The 12894-nt window shown below is 40.0% G+C and overlaps 2 protein-coding genes across 2 annotated transcripts; both read left to right on the forward strand.

The window, feature by feature from the left end:
- Positions 1 to 368: 368 nt before the first annotated feature.
- LOC118796074 (toll-like receptor 13) lies at positions 369 to 2054 on the forward strand. The gene is made up of 2 exons (XM_036554905.1): positions 369 to 833; positions 1083 to 2054. Exons 1-2 carry the CDS (start codon positions 369 to 371, stop codon positions 2052 to 2054), a joined length of 1437 nt encoding a protein of 478 aa, XP_036410798.1.
- Positions 2055 to 5928: 3874 nt separating this feature from the next.
- LOC118796075 (toll-like receptor 13) lies at positions 5929 to 7614 on the forward strand. Its single transcript, XM_036554908.1, has 2 exons — positions 5929 to 6393; positions 6643 to 7614. The coding sequence occupies exons 1-2, from the start codon at positions 5929 to 5931 to the stop codon at positions 7612 to 7614; spliced, it is 1437 nt and encodes a 478-aa protein (XP_036410801.1).
- The last annotated feature ends 5280 nt before the right edge of the window (positions 7615 to 12894 follow it).

Genomic DNA, 12894 nt, shown 5'->3' on the forward strand with positions numbered 1-12894 from the left:
ATATAGATAACAGCACATTGCTGCTAAATCAGCTCCCTATGTCTAGTTTAAGAAGAGTCTTTACCTTTGAATATTCCACAACTGCAGAAATTGATTTGGAAAAAATATGTAAAACAGTGTTGATATTCTCCATTAAACATCTTTTTTTGGAATTTGAAACAATTATCAACCACTCAGTTTATACTGTTAAAAACTGTATAGGACTCAGAACTCTCATGTTACATGGTCACAGAGCAGTTCTAGATTTAAATTTTATTCATGCTCTAAAGAACCTTACAGAATTACATGTGACACGCAATAACTTGAGTACTTCTGAATTCAACTTACTTTGCAAATATCAGTCTGATCCCATAATATCATTGACCAAAATGTTTTTAATATCCTGTGAAATAAATATCATCACAGCAAGACATTTCTTTTGTTTACCGAATCTGAAATATTTAGATTTGTCTCAAAATTACATAGACAAGATTGACAATTTTGCTTTTCAAGGATTGCAAAGATTGCAAGTCTTAAACCTCAAAAGCAACAAGATTTCACACATTCAAAGTCATTTTTTTTCAGAGTTGTATGACTTAAAATGTCTTATAATTGAAGAAAATTCCTTGACCCATATTGAAGAACTCTCCTTCACACATCTAGTGTCCCTTCAACAACTCTCTTTGGGAATCTTACAACCCAAAGATTATCAATCAAAGGTAGAACTGAATTTAACTCACCTATTCAACAGTATTCCAAGTGGATTAACAAATTTAAGTATCAGTTCTGGAGTGCTGCCTCTCCATGTAATTATTGGCAGTGACAGAAAACCACAAGCAAACCTCACCCTCAGCATAACAGGGAAGACAGTTTCCTTTGAGGATTGTGAAAGACCATTTTTTGAATCCATTACCAAAGTTTATGCTCAGACTGGTCAATTACTTTGTGGATCTTCTTTCATGGGAAAATACTTAAGGTTTGTTGAAGACTTTGAATATGTTTCCAGTTTTACGGCTAACTTTTTAGACTTAACCGAAATTAATCACCTTGTCTACCTGAGGAGATTGATATTGAGCCAGATTGACTTCAATCGTCAACCCAACCTTCATGTCATGTTTCACAACCTGACTAAGTTGGAAGTGCTACACTTGTATGACTGTCGAATTGATTCCTTGGAGCGAGGACTGACAAAAGACCTCAAATCATTGACTAAGTTATTTTTACGTATTGAAAATGCTTTCAACATGATGGAAAGCTTTATTGAACACACAATGCAACTAAATTATCTGTACTTTTATGATTCAAAACTGTATTGTCATTGTGACAATGCTTGGCTCATTCAGTGGGCAAAAGAACAGAGGAAAAGAGAACTTATAATGGCTACTTCTTTGGACAAACTGATATGTAAAAGTGACAATAATGACTTGAACTTTGTTACATATGTTCAACACAACTGCTCCACAGAAGTGGAGTTTGTACTGTTTGTGTCGTCAGCGTTTGGGCTGTTCTTTTTCATCCTGGTTGTGCTGGTTCACCGCCTGGCCAGTGCGTACCTCCTTGCTCTCTTTTATATCGCCCGTGGATGGCTGGATGAGGCTCTCCATCGTAGAGCTGGGACACAGTACCGCTATGACGCTTTCGTATCCTACTGTGGGAAGGATGAGCGTTGGGTGTTTGAGGAGCTGCTGCCCAACCTGGAGGAGCGAGGCCCCCCTTTCCTGCGCCTCTGCCTGCACAATCGAGATTTCCAGCTGGGGCAAGACATCGTGGACAACATCACAGACAGCCTCTACAGCAGCCGCAGGACCCTGTGCCTGGTCAGCCGACACTACCTCCACAGCAACTGGTGCTCCCTGGAGCTGAGGCTGGCCACCTACCGCCTGCTGGTGGAACGCAAGGACATTCTGATCCTGGTTTTCCTGGAGAAAATTCCCCCTTTCCAGCTGTCAGCCCACCATAGGATGGCAAGACTGGTGAAAACCCGGACTTACCTAGACTGGCCACAGGACCAAGATCAGCGTGTAATGTTCTGGGACAGGCTTAGAGCCAAACTTGCACCTTCAGGAGCTGTGTGAGAAGAGAAGTCCACAGAAGCTGGCCCAATGAAATCACAATGCGTTTGGAGACAGGAATTGTGTTTTCATCAATGGGCATTTCCAGCGTTGTGTCCAAGAGTGAAGTAGTGTCCTGTTGTCATCATGTTAGGCTTGGTTTTGGCATAAACTAAAATGAAATAAACTGAATATTTGCTGTATATGCTCAATGGTAAGCAAGAAAGCTTTCTACAACATTCCAGAAAATCAGCCCAGAGAATAGTTAATCCTATGGACACAGCCAGTGCCAGTCGCCAAGAGGGTTTTAAACTCTGCAGGCAAATAACAATGATAAGATAAGAGTGTCAGGTGTCTGGGCTGTGTACCTTACTTTGCTGTATATATTACGCTTAGAAAGTACCTTTCTGAGAGGATGGTCTGGCTTGTAGCGGACATCATGTTTTGCAGTGGTGATTTAACTTTTTCTTTGAAGCAAGAATCCCACTCTGGCAGGTGGTTATTGAAGATCAGAGTGCACAATCTGTAAAAAGGACTTAGCATACCAAGAAGTTTGCCTTGTAAACGTGTCCTCTGCAAGGAATACAGTCAAATGAGTTTAGATTGTCTTAAGCAGAATTGTTATAGGGGTATACGTTGTTGTTTAATAGTATTGAATTTATGTGTAGCAGACTAGATGAAGATCACTGTGATTGAAATGTTTTAATTCATTAAACACTTTTTGTGAAATCATATTGTGTATGCTCATCATTTCTCTGGATGCACATATGTATCAGTTTGAGATACAAGGGATTTCCAACTGTCTGATGATGTTTTTGTAGTGTAATGATTGGTGATGAAATAATTAGACCTTCATCTAAAGTGTTATCATCTTTACAATTCCTGTTACAGCCCATTAGATGCTGTACATCATTGTCCACCTTCAATATAAGAATCAAAGGACTACACTCTTCAGATCAGGCTTATACCCCCTGTTGGACAATACATTTTCAGATGAATTCTCGTTCATTCAGATGTATTCAGTAATAAACCTTTGTCTTCATCTCATCTTAACTCAAATGTGAAGTGAAAACTTCACAAAATAAATTTCAGCTTAATGATGATGAAATTAGCTGTTCATTAACAGTTCTAGCTTCATGAATCTTGGGTAAATATGTACAATAGTTTACTGCAGATGGGTGATGTTTATTACTGTTCCCTCCTGACTTTCTTTCAGTATATATTTCACTCTAGCTTACCTGTGAAATAATGGTTTATTTTGTTCATGTTCTGCCTTTTAATGGTTTTAAGCAGCTTTAGGTGGCTCTCCGTGCCTGGTCAGTGTGTGTTTTAACTCCTACTATCATGGTCGGCACTGTCTTTAAAAGAAAGCAAACGGGTCCTGCTGGGCTGCTGGTTCAGCACTATGGGGCACAAGCGAGTGAGTTGATGAGCAACGGAGGGCAGATCAGGTATAGAACTCAACACTGTCGCTCACAGTAGAGTCCGCTAAGCTATCACAGTCAGAGCGTTCATAGTCCCATAGGGTAACAGCTGTACACACGCACACATATGTAAACATTCATGTAGACACACAGACACATTCACACATGTACTTAAGCACATACAGACACGTGCATGCAATACGTGTTCACATACTCATGCCTACATGCCTACACATGCCCATGAACATGCATACAGGCCCAAGCATAAAAACATTCGCAGTACAATCTAGTCTAGGCAGCTGAGAGGGTCTTTTGGGGAAGCAAGACTGAATATACCTGTATGAGGGAACGTGCATTTTGTTTTTGTTTAAATTTACATCACATTATTGTCATTTTAGCAGACGCTGTCATTCAGAGTGATTAACATAGGTTACAGCTTTTACATGTTACACATTTATACAGCTGGATATTTATTGAAGCAACTGTAGGTTAAGTACCATGACCAAGGGTAAAACGGCATGCCCCAGTGGTGAGTCGAACCAGCAACCTTTTTTGTTATGAGCCCTGCACCTTACCACTATGCGGCAGTATTTTTGAGACTATTCTAATAAAGATACCTTTGATGTGTCTGTTGTGTGATTGTGCTTTTCTTGGTGCATTGAAATATGCATTTAAAAAATACTGAAAAAGGACAAGTAAGTTGGACTGGTTGCTGGGACGTGCTGGGCAGCATACAGCACATTCATTTTTGATGAACACTGTACCTCTGCTCTGGCTTGTTTTTTTTGGTTTATCGTCTTTTTGGTGAGAGCGATGATTTGAGCATTAAAGATCACCCCGCTGCGGTTTGAGCCAGGACATAATTAAACTCTGCCCAGTTTTCTTGGACTCCTTAGGTGGACCGTTTACAATGGACCGGTTAATTTGACTGAATTTATTCACATGCAGGCTGTGCAGGAGAAAAAAAAGAGATGCCTAAACTGATCATACAATGCCTTTGGCCAGACAGCTGCTCTCACTGCCTCAACTGCTGCGGCTTCAAAGACATTTAATTTTATTCGTCCATCAGACACCAATGAGGAACTGAAAGTAGACAGGACTGTTTGCCAAAAAAAATCTAATGATCTAATGACCAAAAAAATCTAATGATCTCATGATATGAACTGATGAACTGTTTTGCTATCATGCTCATTGCAACTCTTGCAAGTAAATGTGCGATACTTGTCAGTTTCCCATTTGCAGGAGAATGAGGTGGTACTTTCTGAAGGAACCCAACCTTTAGCTGATAGACATAGTCACACCCTGAGAACATCTCTGCAAGAAAACATCACACAGGAAAGATGAGGCTCATCAGCTCGTGGCTTGGACTGGGGCTTCTTTGGAGTCTTCGCATTTGGGGTTGGATGTCTAAGAAATGTAAAATCATTGATGGATCTGAAGTGAACATTTATGCGAACTGGGATTGTAAACCAACAAAATATACTGCAGAATGTGAAGACATCACAGATTTCAAGAAGGATCTCGCTGGGCTTCCAGCACATCTTCAGTCTATTGTGATCTACGCACGACAGACGTTTATCGGCCGACTGTCACCAAATACATTTTCTGCATTTCACAATTTGGAGAACCTGGCCATTTCTGCCTGCCTTACGGAAATTCTTCCAGGAACTTTTCAAGGGCTGACAAACCTGCAGTGTCTACAGTTACTGTCACATGATGCTCCTGTCTGTTCTGATATTTCTATCAAGCAACATACATTCAGTGACCTACCCAACCTGAGAGTATTACAGTTATATAAGTACAGAATTTCTGCAATAAAACCAGTGGTCTTCAGTGAAGCTCCACAGATAGAAGAATTTGCCATTTTTGACTCTGGCATGCAAGAAATAACAGATGTACTCTGTAGGGTAATAAATGTCACACCACTGAGGAAACTTCATATTGGAACTGAAACACAAATTTTGAAACATAGAAACTGTTCATCTCTCAATATTACAGTTGGTAAGCTGCCTGATTTTTTTAGTCAAAATATTTCTTTATATTTGGGCAACATAAACTTTATTGAGAAGGATGCTTTGAAATATCTTAGAAATTTAACATTCCTCTTGATAAATGACAGAAAATTGGTGCTAAGTCAGCTCCCTATGTCTGGTTTAAGAAGAGTCTTTGCCTTTACATATTCCACAACTGCAGAAGTTGATTTGGGAAAACTATGTAAAATAGTGTTGACATTCTCCATTGAATATCTTTCCTTGCAATATGAAACAATTATTAGCTACTCAGTTTATAGTGTTAAAAACTGTGTAGGACTCAAAGGCATGGTGTTATATGGTGACGGAGCAGTTCTAGATTTAAATTTTATTCATGTATTAAAGAACCTCACATCATTATGCGTAAAAAATAACAACTTGAATACTCCTGAATTCAACTTACTTTGCAAATATCAGTCTGACCCCATAATGTCATTAACCAAAATGGTTTTAAAATTCTGTCAAATAAGCTGTATCACAGCAAGACATTTTTATTGCTTACAAAATCTTGAATACTTAGATTTGTCTCAAAACTACATTAGCAAGATTGACAATTTTGCTTTTCAAGGATTGCAAAAATTGCAAGTCTTAAACCTCAAAAGCAATAAGATTTCACACATTCAAAGTCATTTTTTTTCAGAATTGTATGACTTAAAATGTCTTATAATTGAAGAAAATCCCTTGACCCATATTGAAGAACTTTCCTTCACACATCTAGTGTCCCTTCAACAACTCTCTTTGGGAGGCTTACAACCCAAAGATTATCAATCAAAGGTAGAACTGAATTTAACTTACCTATTCAACAGCATTCCAAGTGGATTAACAAATTTAAATATCAGTTCTGGAATGTGGCCTCTCCATGTAATTATTGGCAGTGACAGCAAACCACAAGCAAACCTCACCCTCAGCATAACGGGGAAGACAGTTTCCTTTGAGGATTGTGAAAGACCATTTTTTGAATCCATTACCAAAGTTTATGCTCAGACTGGTCAATTACTTTGTGGATCTTCTTTCATGGGCAAATACTTAAAGTTTGTTGAAGACTTTGAATATTTTTCCAGTTTTAGGGCTAATTTTTCAGACTTAAGTAAACTTAACCACCTTGTCTACCTGAGGAGATTGATATTGAGCCAGATTGACTTCAATCGTCAACCCAACCTTCATGTCATGTTTCACAACCTGAGTAAGTTGGAAGAGCTACGCTTGTATGACTGTCGAATTGATTCCTTGGAGGGAGGACTGACGAAAGACCTCAAATCATTGACTAAGTTATTTTTACATATTGAAAATACTTTCAACATGATGGAAAGCTTTATTGAACACACAATGCAGCTAAAGTATCTGTACTTTTATGATTCAAAACTGTATTGCCATTGTGACAATGCTTGGCTCATTCAATGGGCAAAAGAACAGAGGAAAAGAGACGTTACAATGGTCCCTTCAATGGATGAACTGATATGTAAAAGCGACAATAATGACTTGAACTTTGTTAGATATGTTCAACACAACTGCTTCACTGAACTGGAGTTTGTACTGTTTGTGTCTTCCACGTTTGGGCTGTTCTTTTTCATCCTGGTTGTGCTGGTTCACCGCCTGGCCAGTGCGTACCTCCTTGCTCTCTTTTATATCGCCCGTGGCTGGCTGGATGAGGCTTTCCATCGTGGAGCTGGGACACAGTACCGCTATGACGCTTTCGTATCCTACTGTGGGAAGGATGAGCGTTGGGTGTTTGAGGAGCTGCTGCCCAACCTGGAGGAGCGAGGCCCCCCTTTCCTGCGCCTCTGCCTGCACAATCGAGATTTCCAGCTGGGGAAAGACATTGTGGACAACATCACAAACAGCCTCTACAGCAGCCGCAGGACCCTGTGCCTGGTCAGCCGACACTACCTCCACAGCAACTGGTGCTCCCTGGAGCTGAGGCTGGCCACCTACCGCCTGCTGGTGGAACGCAAGGACATTTTGATCCTGGTCTTCCTGGAGAAAATTCCCCCTTTCCAGCTGTCAGCCCACCATAGGATGGCAAGACTGGTGAAGACCCGGACCTACCTAGACTGGCCACAGGACCCAGATCAGCGTGTAATGTTCTGGGACAGGCTTAGAGCCAAACTTGCTCCTGGAGGAGCTGCATGAGATGATAAGACCACATAAGCTGGCCCAATGAAATCACAATGCATTTGGAGACAGGAACTGTGTTTTCATCAATGGGTATTTCCAGCAGTGTGCAGAGGTCTAAAATACTGTCCTGTTTTCATCACGTTATCTTGGTTTTGGCATAAACTAAAACAAAAGAAACTGAATATAGGATTAGGATGGCAAAACTGGTGAAGACCCAGACCAACCTAGACTGGCCACAGGACCCAGATCAGCATGTAATGTTCTGGGACAGGCTAAGAGCCAAACTTGCACCTGCTGGAGGAGGTACATGAGATGAGAAGTCCACATAAGCTGATGCAATGCAAACTTTTGCCACAATCTAAAAACAAAGAAAACTGAATAATTGCTATATATGCTCAATGCTTTCTAGAATATTCCAGAAAATCAGCCCAGACAGTTGTTAACCCGATAAACACAACCAGTGCCAGTCTCCAAGAAGGTTTCAAACTCAGCAGACGAGTAACAATGATAAGATTGTCAGGTATTTGGGCTGCTTACTCTTCTGTCCATATTGTAGCTGAGATCATGTTGTGCATTGGTGAATTAACTTTTTCTTTGAAGCAAGAATCCCAATCTGGCAGGGGGTATCTGAAGAACAGAGTTGACAATGTGTAATAACGACAAAGTATGCCAAGAACTTTGCTTTGTAAATGTGTCCTCTGCAAGGGATAGAGTCACATGAGTTCAGATTCTCTTAAGCAGAAATGTTATGTTAGAGACATTGTTGTTTTCTAATAGTTTTGAATTTCTGTGTACCAGACCAGATGAAGACCAATGTGACTGAATTTTTTTTAATTCATTAAACACATTTTGGAGTGAAAACACAGTGTGGGTGTTCATTGTTTCTCTGGATTCACATATGTACCATTGCGGGATAAAAGGGGTAAATAACCTTCATATAACCTTCATATAAAGTGTTATTATCATCACAATTCTTGTTAGAGACCATTAGGTGTTGCACATTATTGTCCAACCTGTAAAACAAGAATCAAAGGACTACACTCTTCAGATCGGGCTGATACCCTTCATTTGATAATAAATTTTCAAATGAATTCTCATTAATTCTGACAAATTCAGTAATAAAACTTTGCCTTGATCTCAGTCATATGTGAACTGAAAACAAAAAAATAAGCTCAACTTAAGTAACTTTGCTTGTAACTTAAATTTGCTTGTAATTCACTGCCATGACATATGAGGCAATCCACTTGTATGAATGAAAAATCCTTGTATGATTATGTTTTTTCTTTATGCAGCTGTGTTCCGGAATCTCCAGTTGTACATTAGGCTCGTCTTATAGTGACAAACTCTGCACACTTGCAGGAGCACTGAAGACAGATGAAGGCAATCCTGTTATACTCTTACATGCAACCAAGCATTTTTTGCACATCAGTCATACAGTGCATCACAGTAAAATGGGCACTCATTGGGACAACTCATCCCAGCAACTTGCAGGGGCCCGACAAAGTATCGGGAGCTGAAGGGTGGTGCGGCAAGGAAACCCTGGCTGGCCTACCCACTTTGTTGCGCTGCTATGGGCTCCCGGTCATTATCAATTAACATCGCCATTTTTGAACCTAAGCCCTAGAGCTTAGGCACCACCTTGCAGATTGAGCCAGTCAACTGCACAGACTATGTTTTTTCACTAAACTGTACTTATTCCAGTTTTGCTGTGGCAAAGAACTGGTTTAGCCTCAAAATATATTTCAAAGAGGGAAGTGAAACCAAAGATTTGACCAATTTCTAGAATATGAACAACCTTGTTTCTTAGAAGGAACTTAATGGGAGGAACTGAAAGCAGAATTGTGTTTAAAATAAACTCTTTTGCATGCATGAGTATATGAGTATTTTTTTAAACAAGATGCAAGACAGACACAAAATGCAGTACACAGGCAAGTTATTTTCTTTCTAGATCTTAATCTTCTCTCAGCAACACTTCTTGTTAAGTTCCCTTAAATAAATATGAATTAATGACTGCAGTGGCATGTATTAATGACGAGGTATTTTAGTAAAGAAAGCTTAATGCTATTGCGAATGACTAATACTGGATTTAAGTAACCCATTAACTGATCGATTTGCTAATGTCTTAACACGCATAAATGGTATACAACAATGCCGTTGTAAATAGTTGTTAATATTAATAAAACAGAGCTTCACTTAACAGATACATTACACATTAGTGGTAAGTCATTTTTATTAAGCATTTGGATGACTGTTTTACTTTTTGGGAAGACATTTCTATGACATTTAGTCGTTGATATATGCAAGCATTTATAAAAATGACAACATTGTATCGACAGGCCATCATATATGGCGGCTTAACCCTATACAAATCTGGAAAGTAGATTCAATTGAATTGATAGATAATTTTCGTATGTGTATGGTATAGGTAATGTAAATACATGAGCAATTCCACAAAAGATATTCTTCCACTAAATGTTTCTTTACTGTGACATAACACAATGCTCACATTTCTGTTTACATGATTCACGAAATGTCAAAAAAAAAACATACACTAAGATGTCATTTATTGCTGTCTTAACACCAGCTGATGCTATTAAAACGTAAATGGTGATCTGACAGTGAAAAGAAAAGTGACAGTGTATCTGACGTAAATGGTGCATGCTGAAATTGGCTGTGTTTGTGGTAAAACTAACTGTGGAAGAACTAACAGGTATTTTAAGAAAACGAACAGAGAATGAGGACACGAACTGAATGGTGGAAGTGAAGATAAATTAATGGCACTGTGAAGTGCTCTGACAAGTGTTATACTCTTGCTGTGTGTCTGCTCTTCTCTCCCACCTTAAATTACAGCTGCTGGTAGAGAAGCCTGGATTGACAGAGAAACGAGACCAAAGGACACATTGATTTTTTTCCACTGCTGTGTTGTTAGGGAAAACCTGGGCCAAGGGCTTACCCTGCGCATAAAGCAAACACCTCCAACTGAGCCACTCAGGACACTGGGAAAAGGACTTTTTGTATGCAGTAGAGTCATTTTGTACATTTTTGCTTTTTGGGATTTTGACTGTGGATGTCTTGCTTAAAAGCCTTGGAGTGTATGCATGTATGCTGGAGGGTTTTCTCTTGCTTTTGTAGCTGTCTCTCATGCAGTTCCCTCTGTCTCTCTCTTTCCTCTTGCCCTACTGGGAAAACCACGCCCCCAGCATGCTACCCTTGTGTAAAGTACCATCCCAACACAGTCCAATCAACTACCCCTTTTAAAAATTTTCTAGGTTGTATTTCTTCACTTTAGTTCCTGAACATTTTTAATCAAAATTTTCAAAATACAAGTCTTTATCATTTTTTGTTTGGTCCTGTCTGTTGATTGACTCTTTTCACTTGCCATTTCTGAGGGAGCTCTTTTTAGTGTTGTTTCCTCCACTGAGGTAATATTCTTAAATTCAGCAGCTCGCTGCATCTGATTTGAGGTCATAGTCAGAGAGTGGGGCGTAGCCACGTCCAGGCAGGGCTTTTGCACTCTGATTCTACTCTCCAATAGGTGTGAGGGCAAGGAGTATAACCTCAGATGAGGTTACGATTGGGGGAAGTTTACTTGATTCTGTCATACCATGTATAGTGGAACACTAAGTACAAAGTATGTAATACCTAAGCCAAAAGGGGGTGCATCAAAGTGATTCATACTATATGCAGACAAGCTCTATTCTTACCTATAGGGGCCACTCTTGCGCTGAGAGGGATTTGGAGGTTTTGGAAAACTGTTCTGGGAGAAGAAAGGTCAAAGGCATTAGTCCGAACAATCAGGGCATAGCATTTTCTGAACTGTCAATAAAGATTGTGGTATTACCACTTCTGCTTATCTTGTTCTTGACTTTGTGGTGGGCTGTGGCAGAGTTTTGTGTGGAGTCATGGTTATGAGGTGGTCCACAGCTCATGATATCAGCTACCAACTCATAGGTCTCTCAGGTTTCTCAAGTCAAAAAACACTAACAGACTCACAGCTGAAAATGCATCCTGGCATTATCAAAAGATATCCATGTTGCTAAAAATACATCAGCGGTAAATGTTCAATGAGTACCTTCAGAACAATGAAGGACTGTTCAATAAAGACTTCACCCAAACAGAGCAGGGAGTGGGTACACTGGAGGATTTTACAATCAGGTTTTTGAAGAAGACATACAGTACCTTCGCTGGCTGCGCAGAGATTGCCAGTTAGAGAGAGACCCAGGCTCTCAAGCAGTGGGCTGCCCAAGCGGATGTGGAGACCCTGAGACCAGAGACCATGTGTTTGGGGAGTGCTGGTATGTCAAGTTGGAGCTGGAGTTTTAGGAGAAAATACACAAAAACAAGTGTCAGGGGTCCCAAAGTGAAGAAAACATTGAATAATGGAGAGGATGGAGAGGATGGTGGGATGTCTAAAGGAAAAATGTCATGCTGTCTGGTCACTTGCTATTCACCCATTTATTGTCTTTTAGACATGGCACAATGTCTGAATGTATTTTCCACCAGTTTAATGGCTTCCTCCTGCATCTGTTGATGACCCACTAGCTTTATTTTCAGTTAAATATGCCTGGCAATGTAAGTATTACTTATTTTCTGCCTTTCCCCTCCCTTGGTTAGGCAGACAGTAGATTATGCAATCACACACATGGCATGAAACAAAAGATGGGTGTTTGGTATGCCAAATGTTAACAGCTGGACCTCTTTCAGAGGGATCAGTGGGGCAAGGTGATATAGCCAGTTTTGTCTGCTAGCCAGCTTTACACATCTCTCAATCATTATTGGAATTCAGTTTTAAACATCGATTGTTCTGTGATCGCAGGTAAGAGATGGGAACGACAACCCTGCTGGCTAGCCAGCCACATTTAACATCATCCCTTTGCCCCCCAGTAAGGCTGACTAGCTTGCTAACTATATCACCTACCTCCAGGGAAGAATTTGTGTTTTCCTGACCGCTGTCATTTTAGTTTGTTACATTAGCTTGTGAAAGGCATGGTTTTCTGTAATCGGTTAGTATAAGGTTCAGTACGTCAGGATTGCTACCCAGTTTCGTTGTACTCTGTGCAATGACAATAAAGAAATCTATCTAGTAGATTATTTTGCAATGAAAATGAGATTTTCTTTATATGATGTAAGTAGCCTTTGAAATGGTTTCTTACGGTTGCACTTAAAGTGCACAAGTAAAAGCGACCAGTGGGTTTTGTCGGTGGACTGATGCGTAGTCTGAAGGTAATTAAATACGGTATAATACCCGTGAGCCCTTACTGGGATAGATCCTTCTAGTTAATACATGTCACTACC

The sequence above is a fragment of the Megalops cyprinoides genome, chromosome 20 (assembly GCF_013368585.1).
Source record: "Megalops cyprinoides isolate fMegCyp1 chromosome 20, fMegCyp1.pri, whole genome shotgun sequence".
In the NCBI taxonomy this organism is placed as follows: domain Eukaryota; kingdom Metazoa; phylum Chordata; class Actinopteri; order Elopiformes; family Megalopidae; genus Megalops; species Megalops cyprinoides.

Excerpts from the sequence above, each read along its gene's own strand:
- LOC118796074 (XM_036554905.1), top strand. The coding sequence starts at position 369 with ATGTTTTTAATATCCTGTGAAATAAATATCATCACAGCAAGACATTTC. Across the intron at positions 834-1,082 it reads AAGCAAACCTCACCCTCAGC|CTTCATGTCATGTTTCACAA; the intron begins ATAACAGGGAAG and ends CGTCAACCCAAC.
- LOC118796075 (XM_036554908.1), top strand. The coding sequence starts at position 5,929 with ATGGTTTTAAAATTCTGTCAAATAAGCTGTATCACAGCAAGACATTTT. Across the intron at positions 6,394-6,642 it reads AAGCAAACCTCACCCTCAGC|CTTCATGTCATGTTTCACAA; the intron begins ATAACGGGGAAG and ends CGTCAACCCAAC.